Source organism: Alexandromys fortis, unplaced genomic scaffold (assembly GCF_014885135.2).
Source record: "Alexandromys fortis isolate MF-2015 unplaced genomic scaffold, M_Fortis_MF-2015_v1.1 scaffold_5, whole genome shotgun sequence".
Classification (NCBI taxonomy): Eukaryota; Metazoa; Chordata; class Mammalia; order Rodentia; family Cricetidae; genus Alexandromys; species Alexandromys fortis.
In genome coordinates this window covers 6,017,654-6,031,369 of record NW_026067924.1, presented here as the reverse complement: position 1 = coordinate 6,031,369, position 13,716 = coordinate 6,017,654, and the positions used below count along the sequence as shown (strand labels likewise).

Below are 13,716 nucleotides of genomic sequence, written 5' to 3'. Positions count from 1 at the left end.
TTTTTTTTTTTTTTTTTTTTTTTTTTTTTTTTTTTTTTTTTTTTTTTTTTTGCATTCTCTTCCATCTTGTCAACAAAGGGATTTGACCTCCCTAACTGAGCAATAGATAACCTTGTTTATTTTTTTCATGAGTAGAAACTATGTGGTATACCAAAGTGAACTTTGATTTACCTATGATGCTCCATATAGTATAACCCACTCTGCTCATCATGAATGCTGGGCGCTGTGAATTGGATAGAAAGCTATAGCAACTGCCTGCCGCTCAGACCCAGGACCGCTTTGTGTTCCTGCTCTCTGAGGCCTATTTTCCCAGCCAGCTGCCTGCTGCCTGCTGTCTACATTTCAATGACACTGCAGTAGGAAAGACCCTTAACAGTGCGTTCCTGGTCTATGTGTCCCTCTCAAAGAGCATCCTGCTCCTCCTTGTCTCCAGCCATGTCCTCCCTAAGCCAGAAAGGAATGTAGGATGGGATTATTTTTAAATTGATTACTTTCAACTATATTGCTACTTAAGGGAAGTTCGATATATTTGCTTTCTGTTACTATGAGAAATGCCTAAGACAAGATGACATGTTCATTTGGGCCCACAGTCTAGAGCCTGTGGAAGCACATTAGTTTGGGAGCACATGATCAAAGGAGCTCATTTACCCTATCATTGGGTATGGAAAAGTGAAAGAGGGGCTGAAGTCCCCTTATCCCCCTCGATAACCTGCCCCAAATAACCTAAGAAAGCCTCCCAACTACACCCTCTGTCTTAAAGGCCCCACAACCAGTAGCTGGGGCCTTTGGTGAGATTCAGGATCCTGACCATAGCAAGATCTTTGATGTAAAAGGGAGAGTATGTTTGACAGAGCTCCTGAGTGCAGTGGTTAAAGCTACATTCTAAAACCAGACCATCTAGGGTTTGTTTCTGTTCTATTGAAATAAAATTGACATAACATGAAATTAGTCATTTTGGAAGTGTGCAATTCAGTACCTTTGAGTACTTCTCTAGTCTGCATGTTTTGGATGTGTGTGGCTTCTCCATACTTTGGTTTTGAAGTTCATCTAGTTTCCACTCATCAGTATTAGTGGGTTATTATTATTATTATTATTATTATTATCATCATCATCATCATTTTGCCAAACAGTAATCCATTCTCTGGCTATATGAAATTTATTGATAACCGTTCATCTGTCGGTAATAGCTAAACATTTTAGGAAAATGTGTGTGTGTGTGTGTGTGTGTGTGTGTGTGTGTGTGTGTTGCTCGGGATTGAACCTATGACTTCATCTTTGGCAAATACTCTACAAGTGAACTCTTATAGCCCTAGCCCCTCTTACTTTTCTTTCTGAGACAGGGTCTCATTAAGTTGCTAGGGCTAGCCTTGAACTCCCTCTGTAGTCTAAGCAGGCCTTGAACATATGATCCTTTTCACTGGGCCTCCCCAGGTAGCCAGAATTACAGGCCTGATCAAGAAGCTCAACAGCCAATTCTTGCCTGACTTAGTTTGAGCATCCACCTTCTGTTCTTCGGGGCATATACCTAGGTATTACTGGGTTATGTTGTAATAATACATTCCATGTTTTGAAACCCACTAAACCTTTACACATCAACACATATGTTTCATATTTCTACCACATTACTTGGCTATAATTCTAGTCCTGTCACATAGTCCTGCTGTTTGAACTTGGACAAGTCACTTCTGCCTTCTGTGATGACAGATGTATCCTGAGGACAGTGATGCTCTCTGCTCAATGAAGATGTCACTCGGAGTGGATTTATGTGTCCAGTGAAAGGCTGAGGATCACTGGGGCTCCAGGACCGCCATGCAGGGTGTAATGCAGTAAAGAGCTCTGATCCAAACTCCTGGGTTCCTTGCCAAGGCCATTCCTCCCTTCAAGGAATCCTAGTTCTTACATGTTTGGCAGTTTGCCAAAGCTCCATACGTCTTTTGTTTGCCCTGAAAATCTCAGAGGCTACACAGATCTGGGTCTGCCACTTAGGACTGGTCTCAATTCATGGCTTGGGCTAGGGTGGGAAAGCAATAGAGGGCTGAAGGAAGGTCAATTCCCCCTCACCTAGCATGGACTGCTGAGGCTAAAGAGAAGGGGACATGCCAGCTAGCTAGCCTTGACCGTGAGTGCCTTGGAGGTGACTTCTTGCTGCCCTTCGTAGATGAGGGCTCAGTGCCTGACTGAGGACAGACCTTGCAAGGAACAGCAAAGGCTCCTAGAAGTCCACCCTTCCCAAATGCGGCTCCAAGAAGAAAGGAAGGAAAAGAAAGCAGAGTAGAGTGGACACGCCAGGGTGGGAAAGAAATGGAAGGAGCTTTTGGGGGCTAGGACCAAGGCAGATACTTCTCTTCTCAAGCATATTCTGTCTACATCCAAGTCTGACCTGAAATCAGCAGGTGGGGGACAAGGGAGAGAGCACTCTGGCCACATAGGGACTAGTTTGTGTTCCAATGAAGTGTTTTCCTAAGGTGCCAGTGCACCTGAAACCCACTTGTCCAAGGTTCTGGCATGACTGAAGGCCTGGTCCTTACTTACCTACTAGAGGTGTTGTGGCCTTTGCGGGTCGGGCTCAGAGATTTGGTGGCATCACTGGGAAGGGCGCCCACTGGGGGCCACTTGCTTTGCTGTAGCTTCTTCTCCTGAGAACCCAGGGCTGGCTCTGCTACTAATGGGGTTGGCAAACAGGAGCGTCCATGGCTTCTCATTATACAGAAGAGATGTTGTTCAGATCCCTCCCTCTGTCCACAGGAAAGGGTCGGTGACACAAGTCATAGCCTTTTGGTCTTTGTGATGAGGCCACCGTACCAGTCTGTCCTAGCATCTATCATATAAGCATAAGCACCCCTGCCGTCATGCCACTTTCCCAGAGCTATCCACAAAAGCAAGTCCGCACTGTTGTGGGAAAGCAGGGGTCAATCCAACATGTGTGAATGCCTGTTGTGTATGGAATGATGTAAGTACTTCCTAGGCCCACGGGGTGCTGGGGCAACTTCCCGGCCTTGTCTCTGGCACTATTTGCTGGTGTGTGGTCTACAAACAGTTCTTTTCCTTACCGTGGCAAGGTGGAGGTCACTGACATTGACTCGTAATACTTATACTGTCAGAAATGCCCGGAGAGTCACAACAAGCTCAGAACTCCAGGTCCTATGTCCTGAAATCAGACTCTGTGCTTAGCCCAGGCCATCAGACCTGTGGGGGAGCACTTACCGTGGGGACTGTGGTGCATCCAGCATGAAGGAACCAGCCCCTCCATTATTCAAGCTGCTGTTTCCCTAACCATCATCCTCCCACAGACTGGAAATACGTAGTCCTTGGTGGCAAGTGGTATTTCTGTGGTGACACATGACACATACCTGGATCCTGCCCCACTAGGTTTGCTGTTAGCAGGTGATACCATACCATCATGATGTGGCAACCCATGCATGAGAATAAGGCCGCCTGCTTTCAGTCCATGTGCAGACATGTTTCTCACTCGCCTGCTTGCATTCTTTCCGTCTCCAGGACTCACAGGATCAGCCACTGCTACCGCATCACCTACCGCCACATGGAGCGGACACTGTCCCAGAGAGAAGTCAGCAGTGTCCACCAGGCTGTGCAGGAGGCCGCCGTGCAGCTGCTGGGTGTGGAGGGCCGTTTTTGATGTCCTGGTTTTCAGGCTGTGGCCCTCATGGACTTCCAAGACTTGCTGGAAACGGGGAAAGATATTGTTTGTGAGCTGGAGTATCTGTCATCTCTTGATAAATGCGTCTGCTTTAGGACTTTCAGGAAATAAAGGATTACTTTTGAGAAGCATTGACATAGTATTTGTCTTTTGTTTGGGGGAAGGAAAAAGCAGGCACTAATAGAAGAGCTCCCTGCTATTCGTTTAGAAATGCTTGGCCCATTGGCTCTCTGCGTGGTTAATTGGTCCCTGGGTTCCATTAAGCACCAGGCATGCTTCTCGCCTGACAGGCTCTTCCACCCATGTAATGATTGAAGCCACAGAGAAGGGCCTCAGAAACTGGATGTAGTACAGGCATGCCTAGATTTTGTGTGCCTGCTTGGCTGCAGGTCACAGATCCTGCGTTTTGAGAAATTGGAGGTTTGTGGCAACCTGTGTTGAGCAAACCTGTCATTCCTTTTTTCCTTCAACTCGAACGATCATTAGTATTTCTTAGCAGTTTTTTAATTGGGTAAACACATGGGTTTTTCCGACATAAAGCTATTGTGCACCTTAAGGAGGCAGTATCAGGAAAGCCTATACTTCCATATGCACTGAGAGACCAAAGATGCCTGTGCCTTGCTTCTTGATGAATTCACTGTATCGCAGTAGTCTGGAACCAGATTGTCACCCCAAACCACACCTGTCCAGGAAGTCTTTGAATCTTTGCCATCCTTTCTCCCTTCTCTTTTTTGTTTTGCAAAGGGCAGGCTTCAAAGAGGCCACTGATGAAATGCCAGGGCTTCCCCTGAAAGTGGCGACAGCCACGTCTCTGAGCAGGCAGGGCAGCCATTCGCTTTCATAAGCCCAAGGCCAGGGGCCAGCCCGTTGGCCCTGAGCTTGGACCTTCCTGCCTTCTGCCCTGGTGCAGAGGAAGGAAAGGAGCAAGAACAGCCCTGAGTCGAGAAGACACAGGAGGGCAAGCTCCTCAGGTTGTTCCCTGCAGGAGGCCTCCCCTTCTGGAAGGAAGGCGACCTTTAAGGGAGAGCAAGGGCTTTGATGTCTTCCCCTTTCCCTGGTGCACTTTGTAGTCTGCCTGCTTTCCTCATGACCAGCCTTAATAATCAGATTTCAGGCCTGACAAGATGCTGGAGGCTGATGGAAGACTCTGAGTGCTGGGATAAATATTTGATGAGAGGTGGCCATTATCAGCAAGCATGTAGGGGGCGGGCAGCTGCTCAGAGTGTGGCTGTTTGGAAACAGGCTTATTGTAGACACAATTAGCTAAAAATGACATCTGACTGGGAGAATGGACCCTTTTCCAAATGGCCGGTGTCCTTCTGAAAAGAGGACCTCATGAAGTCAGAGATACCAGGAGAGCTATCTGTGAGCTCGGCATTCCCAATGCCTGTCAACAAGCCATAGGAGACGGGGGGGGGGGGGGGGGGGGGGGGNGGGGGGGGGGGGGGGGGGGGGGGGGGGGTGGAGGTTCCCTATGGATTTCAAAGGAGTGTGAAGATCTGCTGAACACTTGAAATCAGACTTCTGCCCCAAGAACTATGACAAAGTATATTTCTAGTTTGGGGTATGTCTTAGTTAGGGTTTTATTGCTCTGAAGTGACATCACGAACGGGCAACTCTTATAAAGGAAACCTTTAATTGGGGCTGGTTTACAGTTCAGAGATTTAGTCCGTTAACATCATGGCAGGTGGCATGCAGGCAGAGGTGGTGCTTGGAGGAGGAGCTGAGAGTTCTACATCAGGCAGCAGGAAGTGAACTGCAAAACAAACACATCCTCCAGCAAGGCCACACCTCCTCATAGTGCCCCTCCATCGAGCCTATGGGGGCCAAACGCATTCAAACTACCACAGGGTACTTTGTAATGGTGATCCTGAGAACCTAATACATCACCCCAAACAGGGAAACCACTTCCCTGTCTCATTAAGTCTCTGCAATGAGGGTCGCACCTAAGATTCCTCCTCCTACCTAGGGAGGAGACTGGAAGTCTGACCTAGCCAAGAGACACTGAGCTGTCTCATGACTCCTATGAACGGCACCTGGCAGCCTCTTGAGAGGTATATGGCATGGGCATCACTTAAGGGTCAAGGTCTGGAAGTTTAGTCCACATAGCTGAGACTGGGGGGGGGGGGTCTCCAAACTTTGCAAGCACAGACCTAAGGCCAAGGAAGGTCTGTCCATGTCAAGAGTGCCCTGGATGGCCATGTGCTCTGCCGATTGATGACCTTGGCACACAAGGGCATGTAATAGTTACAGGAGTAACAGAAGAACATGGACTGTCCTTGACACCCAAGACAGGAAGAGCAGTTCATAGATAGCCAATGCATGCCTGTACCGTTAGGTAACACACCCTCTCTGGAATCTCCAGGAATTTGCCATCCAGTGGCAAGGGATAGAAACATTGAGACTGAATGCTGGCAATGGAGGCCAGGCCTAGAGTGCTTGCATTGAGTGTGTGTGGTCCAGGTTTCCATCTGCAGTCTAGAGTCTAGGGCTGTACTCCTGAAGGTGCCCGATGGCCTCTGATCTTGGAATGCAGCAAACTGGGCCTGGTTAATACTTAGGGTCCCAGGGCTCCAAGCTCCTGGACATGAGTTTCAATAGATTCTACAAAGTTGGCATCACTAAGCACTCTCAGCTGCCACAATCATTACATCCCCTGCCTAGGCAAGGAAAAGGAAGCCTTGGTTGTCACAGGCAGTCAGGGGATGTCACTCCCTTTTGCTCCTGTTTCTCTGCCCTCAAATCCTCGGTCCAGAGGTCAGAACACTATTCTTCTCTCCCTCCCTTCCCTTCCTTCTTCTTCTCCTCCCCATCACTCTTTTCCTTCTCTTTCTCCATCCTCCCCTCCCATCATCTTCACCATCCTCCTTCCACCTTGCCCTCCTTCCCTTCCTCCACTCCCTCTCCTTTTTCCTTCCTTCCTTCCTTCCTTCCTTCCTTCCTTCCCTCCTTCCTTCCCTCCTTCCTTCCTCTTCTTCCAGCTCTTTCATGTGGCCCCTCCTTCGCCAGCTCTCTACTCCCCTACCCTCTCCTGTCTCCTACCCAGCTACCCTGGAGGAGGCTGCCTTGGCTTGCGTATTCAGACCGTTACAATGCTGTGTAAACTGCAGCTCCTGCTAGAGGGAAGCACTGTAGGCCTTGCTGTCACCTGCTGGTGAGGGAAACAGCACCTGGTAAATCAGGGTTCCTTTACCAGGGCAGCTGGCCCTGCTCTTGTCTCTGTGTGTTAATCAGCTCCATGCCCTGGTGAGCACAGACTGCAGGGCCTCTCTGCAGCACAGGGAGTTTCCCGGTCTGTTTAGCTCTGCCACTACCAAACCCCCGGTAGAGGAAGCTAAAGATTACGGGCTTCCCTGCCTCACGCCTCAGGCCGACCAGCTCTGACAGGTCACGCTGTGCCATTCCAGCTGGGTCCAGCCTGCAGGTGACTGTCCATTTCTGTGTCCATCCAGCGAGCTGTAGCTAGTGTTTTATAAGGACTCACCCTGGGGCCGGGAGAGGGGTTGGGAACTCTTCCAGTTTTTGTTCAATGCAGCATCAGAGATGGGAAACACTGCAATGACCAGGGAAGACGCATTGTCAAGATGGACATGGTAGTTTACAAAGTGGCTAAGAACCCTGACTTTGGACTCTGGCAGATGCAGGTTCAAATGCAGAGCAGGAAGGGGCCCAACTCATCCTAAGTGTGGCATAGCTTCTGGTATTGGACAGGTGAAGGATACAGATTCCCAGAGAGCCACCGTTTCCACTGAAGGACAGGGAGGCATCTGTAAAATGTGGAGAGGGAGGCATCTGCAAAATGTGGTACCAGGAGGTCTGACCTGAAAGAAACTTTAGGACTCATCCAGCACCCCCACCTTAGAGGTGAATTCCCCAAGTCCATGGGTGTAAAATGGCTGACTGAATTTGGATAGTTTGGCTGTGAAGATTAGAATGCCCAGCCTAGCTACAGTGACTTAGTCAAGCATCCCAGAGAACCAGAAGTCAGAGGAAGCACACTACCAGGCCTTCCCATTTCTTAGCTCTGCTGCCTGTGGTGCATTGATGCTCCAGGGTTGCAATGGGGCAGAGGAACACAAGCAACATATCCCACGTCTGTGTGCAGGAAGGGAGAGAGCCAGGCATCTTAGCGTCTCCTCACGAGTATCTTCCACCATACACAAACCATTTCTCACCCTTCCCTTCAAGCGTGTTTGGCTAGAATTAAGCAAGCCCGGTTTGCATATTCAGGGCCTGGCATTATCTTTATATATCAACCCCTTTCCTGTGCTGTGTCCTCTCTGAGCAGGGCATGAGGGTCAGGGGTGAGAGTGGGGGTTCAGGAAACCAAGACCACGGAGTCCACACTGAACAATGGCAGAGGCCAGCCCAGGTAGAGCTTGGTTTCCTGGCTTCTAGGTCCCAGAGCCACAGACAAGTGAGAAGTATATTTCAACCTGGGGCCCAGGGAGTCAAGCTGATGACTCAGCCTTCTCCACATTCTTGCTGGGACAATTGAAGATGGTGGCTGACATGAAAACCACAGGCACAATGGGAGGCTGGCAGTTTGGAGAGACGTTTAAGGGGCCTTTCTTTCCTTACAGTGCTTATGAGCTTTCTACAAAGGCTAACTTATTTATGCCCATAACGCAAGGTGAAGTCCATGGAAAACATTGTTTTTTTTTTTTGTTTTTTTTTTTTTTTTTTTTTTGCCATGCCTAGTGTCTCTTGCACCCAGAGATGTTTGTGTGCAGGGATGGGTCCAGCTGCACACAGAGCCCCCCCCCCCCAGAACTTGCGGTATTTGTTGGCAGGGACAGGATCTAGTGCCAGGAATCAAAATGCTAAGCCCTTTGTCACTTTCTCGAGCTAAATGTCAAGAAAGCAATTATGGGTGACCCGGAGGCTTGCAGCGTGGAATAAGCGAGCATCCAGGGGACTGTGCACAGCTCCTGGTTGCTCAGGCCAGGCTGCGGGAAGATGGCGGGGTGGGAAGGAAAGGGCAGGCAGAGTCGTGCCAGCTTTTGATGCAGGTGTGCATGTTCCCAGATGCTCGTAGCAGAAGCAAGGCCAGACTCAGAGCCCCGGGCACCCAGGTGAGGATTTCTTCCTATTGTGCGTGTGGTTTTCTACCACCAAGAAACTAATGAGCAATATCTCTTCCCGAGGACCCTGGCTTTTAAGAGAGTCTCATTTGCCAGACAGCCATAATTGTCAGATAATCAATCACTCATTCCCACTCTAAACACCAATCAGTGGTATACATGCCAGCCAGGGTCCCCTGGTGCAGCAATAATTCTGTGACCAAAAGGGGTGATTTAACCCTGGCCCCAAGCAAGCCATTTGACCTTGTAGATACCCCAAGCAGCTTTAATGTAGGAACACAGACTATCCACCACAGCTTCTGGAACCAGCAAAGTAACTCCCAGACCCCTGAGAACTCATAGAGCCCTTGGCCTCTGGGGACTCCTGTTGGGAGCCATCACAATCACAAAGAGAACCTCTCTGTCTTAGGGTTCTGTCAGTAACTATCACATGTTTGTAGCTAGGATCAAACCCTAGCAACCCAGAGCTGAGAACAAACCACTCCACCTCCCAGGGCCTCAATCTTCCCAAATGGAAAAAGGGAATGGAATATATTCACTGGGGTTCATTGAAAAGAATTTTACCCATGTTACAGGGAAAATGCTATATTAAAAAGATAGTAGTGGAGCTCAGAGATGGCCCAGGGGTCAAGGGCACTGGCTGCTTTCCCAGAGGCCCCTCTTCCAGGAGATCTGTTGTCCTCCTCTGGCCTCCACAGGTACCAGATAAACAAGTGATGCACAGACCTGCAGACAAAACACCCATACACATAAAAGATTTTTTTAAATAACTAAAACTAAAAAAAAAAAAATATTGGGGAAAGGAGTTGTAATTTCCCCATAAGTGAAATATAAGCTGATCACGTGCCCCACAGTCCCACTTGTAGGTGCATATTCACAAGTCTATCCTTTAGTTTTCTTATCATCATGGACAAATATCCTGAAAAAAGAAACTTAAGGGAAGAAGTTTGACTTTTGGCTCACAGTTTAAAGGAACACAGTATGCTCTAGCAGGGAAGGCGTGGTGGAAGCTGGTGGCTCTGGGATGGCAGGGGTGTGGCAGCTGATTGCTCACATCATCTCTGGAAGCAAAGACTTCAGACTGACAAAGCAGGCCTGGACTGTGAACCCTCAGATCTGCTCCCTAATAACCTACTCCCTCCACTAGACTCCACACCCCATAAAGGCTCCACAGACCCCCAAACAGTGCCATAGATAGGAGATCAGGTTTCCAAACACGTGAGCCTTGGGGGCACATTGCACACTTAAAACCATAACTACAAGGAATCAACAATAGATGATCAAACAAAACATATATGCCAGTATACACGTAAGCTCTCTTCATGATTTCCGATAGCAAGAAACAGTCCAGTGTCCATTGGTCAATAAAAGAATCAACAAAATGGAGTCTACATATACATACAGCAAAATGGTATTTCCCTACAAAAAGGGATATGGCATTGGTCCATGCTACAATGCATATTAGCTCAATGGTAAGGAGAGAAGCAAGACCACTGAATGTTTTATTCCACTCATATAAAATACTGGGATTTGCTTATCAGTCTGACAGTTGTCCACTCAGATGCCCATCTTGGAGTTTTGCTGTGAAGAGACACCATGACCAGGGCAACTCTTATTTTGAAAAGCATTTAGTTGAGGTTAGCTTGCATTCAGAGGTTTAATTCATTGTCATGGAGGGAAGCATGGTATCCTGCAGGCAGACATGATGCTGGAGAAAGAGCTGAGAGTTCTACATAGGAATTGGTGGGTATCAGGAAGAGAGAGTGAACCGCTGGGCTTGGATTCAGATTCTGAAGCCTCAAAGTCCACCCCTAATGAGACACTTCCTCTGATAAGGCGACACCTACCCCAAGAAGACCACATGTCCTAATCCTTTCAAATAATGTCACTCTTTATGTGCCTTTGGGGACCGTTTGCATTCAAACTACCACAATGACCAATAACCCTGAGATGATGTACAGGAGCGGGTAGGAGCTATGGAGACCTGGACTGCCCTCCACACTGGTGACAGAGTGTCCCCAACTTAATACTCACTGGACCTTGGATAGAGGGGAATAATCATCACGTCCTTGACCTTAATCTTTAGTATAAACAATCAAGAAAGAAATAGAGAGGACATGGATAAGATCACAGGTATTTGTCCAGCTTTCTGTTGTTGCAATTTTTACCATTCAGAGAAACTGTAAAAATAGAAGAATCTCCCATATACCCTTTATCCAGTTCACCAACAGTTTAGAGTTGTATCCAATTTGTTTTCTCGATCTCTGTCTTCCCTATGAGTGTTTCCCTCCTCCTCCTCATTCCACTCTACCCCTTGCCACTGTACCCCTAAATTCCCTTATATGTATTTCCCCAAAACAAGAACAATACTATACATAAGATAATTTCAAGATAATTATCAAAGTCTGGAGATTGGATATCACTGTCTCAGTCACGGCTCTAGTGCTGTGTAGAGACACCATGACCGCAGCAACTCTCATAAAGGAAAGCACTTAACTGGGGACTTGCTCAGAGTTTCAGAGGTTTAGTCCGTCATCACCACAGGAGGGAGCATGCAGGCATGGTGCTGAAGAAGTTGTTGAGAATACATACTGATCCATAGGCAGAGAAAGTGAAAAAGAAAGAGACTGGGCCTGATCCCCTAGTGACACACTTCCTCCAACAAGACCACACCTCCTAATCCTTCTCCCATAACGCCATTCCCTGGTTATTAGGCATTTAAATATATGAGCCTATGGGGACCATCCTTACCATTCTTATTCAAACCATCACAGTCACCTAAACCAGCCCATGCTAACTTCACCCGTGCTCCCTGCAATGCCTATGATAACTAGTTAGGGATGTAGAGAATGTTTAATTCCACTGTGGTCAGAGAGCACAATGGCAGACATTAACAGTGCACTGTGAGCCTTTATTCCCTCAGCTGCTGTTCCTTGTGGGTTTCCTGGGCCCTCTTCCACATATCCCAGTCACGGGCTAGGAAGGAATTTATGAAAATTCGGAGGCTTTCCTCCTGACTTCCTGTTGTCTGACATTCCTTCCCTCATTTTTTGGAGTTAGACCTTTTCGAGAGCTCATGTCAGTGACACTGGATTTCCCCATCACTTCCTGGAAAGTCGGACACATGTCTGTCCATGTCCTTCCACGAGGAGTGTGTGAGTGATCCCTCCGCTCCCATGCATTCTCCCCCACTCCCATTGCCCTTATGGGTTTTGCCCAAAATATGTAAATCATCTACATACATGTACATATCAGGAAGGTAACTTGGTGGTATCCTGTTCTCCAATTTATATTCTCACTCTGAGCATAGTAAAGTTGACCTCCAACCCAATGATGCTCAGTTTCAGTTGTTCATTTCTCTAATTTAGTTATTTCATGGTTTTTATTTCTTTGTTTTAACTGAAAAACAAAGAAGTCCCTTCAGAGTGAACATGAATGCTTTAAGAATTGCATGAGATGGGACTAAAGATACATGAAATGAGCCAAATGGCATATGGTTAAACCCATGAATGTCAGCTAGTGAGCCGCTGGCATGTAAGTGTATAATTAAGAAAACTCTGTGGTAACGCCTCCTGCTATTTTATAAAATAGTCTTTAAATGTTTGACATGGTACCGTGATGTTCTGAAAAGACAGTCTACCAAGCACAGGTGACGTGTTTACAGTAAGGAGGTGCCATGGGTTGTGTGTATCCGTTACCTTTCTCTTTCTGCCACTCAGTATCTGACAGAAGCAACTAAAGGAAGGAAAGTCTTGGGCTCAGTCCACCATGACAGAGAAGGGGCTTCATCTGGAACAGTGGGGGCTCATGGCATGGCTTGTTTCACCTCAATGGGTCAGAAAGCAGAGTCGGCTTAGAGAAAAAGTAGGACCAGAACCTTCAAGGCCAGGCCTATCAGCAGCCCACTTATCACAGCTGGACTCCACCCCGTAAATATCCCACAATCTCCCCAAATAGTACCTTTAATTGGGGACTGAGTGTTCACACATGAGTCTGGGGCTACTTCTTATATTCAGACCAGAACCCTTGGTGTTTAGATAGCCCCTTCATTTTCTCACAGTTGTGGGGGCTGGATGCCCAAGATCCAACCCCTGAGTCTTTCTCCATGTCTTATAGATGACCACTTTCTCTCTGTGTCTTCTTGTCATCTTCCCTCCTGTCTGCTGGTGTCCTGTTTTTCATTTTAGGGCAATTCTCATGGTTCTATCTTATCTGTCTCCAAATATGGAGTGTTGGGCTCCAGGACATATGTTCCAGGTCAGATGGACATGCCTTGCTCCCTGTGACTTGGTAGCACCCAAACATCAAGGATTGCTGGAATTGAAGTGATCATGCCTGACAGGAGCCCCCGATTGTTGGGGCAGCAGCTTGCCAGGACTCTGACTAAGGTGAACTCAGAGGCCAAAGAGAAGTGCTAATCAGAGGAGGCTGCAGAAGGGCCTAGCTGCAGTTTTGTCAAGTTCATCTTGACCAAACTTGGGTCCAAAGAGTTTTGACTGAGGAGGGAAGAGCCGCTCTGAATGAGTATGACGCCATCGGATGGCCTGGGGGGTCCCTGACTGCATAAAGGGGGGCAGAGGAGAAAGTAAGGACAGGGTAAGCACCCATCTCTCCCTGCTTCCTGGCCGCAGATGCCTCAAAGCTCCCGCTGCACCATCGCCTTGCCATGATGGACTGTATGCTCCATCTGTGCCCCACACAAAACCTTTCCTGCCTGGACCTGCCTTTCTTAGGTTGCTCTGGTCAGATCTACTATCACAGAAGCAGGAAAAGCTCCCAGTGTTGGGAACGCATAGGAGAGGAAGTGATTGCCTCATGCTAGCCATGGGGGTAGAGGGAGGGAGAGAGAGAGAGAGGGACAAGGAGAAGGGTAGAGGGAGGGAGAGAGAAAGAGAGGAAGAGGAAGAGGAAGAGGAAGAGGAAGAGAGAGAGAGAGAGAGAGAGAGAGAGAGAGAGAGAGAGAGAGAGAGACAG

General features: G+C 47.9%; 1 protein-coding gene across 6 annotated transcripts in view; it reads left to right on the top strand.

Moving 5' to 3' along the window:
- The window catches only part of Fars2 (phenylalanyl-tRNA synthetase 2, mitochondrial), a 376,567-nt gene extending 372,774 nt beyond the window's left edge, over window positions 1-3,793 (top strand). For all 6 annotated transcript variants that reach the window (XM_050142158.1, XM_050142155.1, XM_050142157.1 and 3 more), the window contains one exon: window positions 3,499-3,793. In XM_050142158.1, the coding sequence (XP_049998115.1) occupies window positions 3,499-3,637 (139 nt within the window). In that variant the 3' untranslated portion in view covers window positions 3,638-3,793. The remainder of the gene's footprint in view (window positions 1-3,498) is intronic.
- The last annotated feature ends 9,923 nt before the right edge of the window (window positions 3,794-13,716 follow it).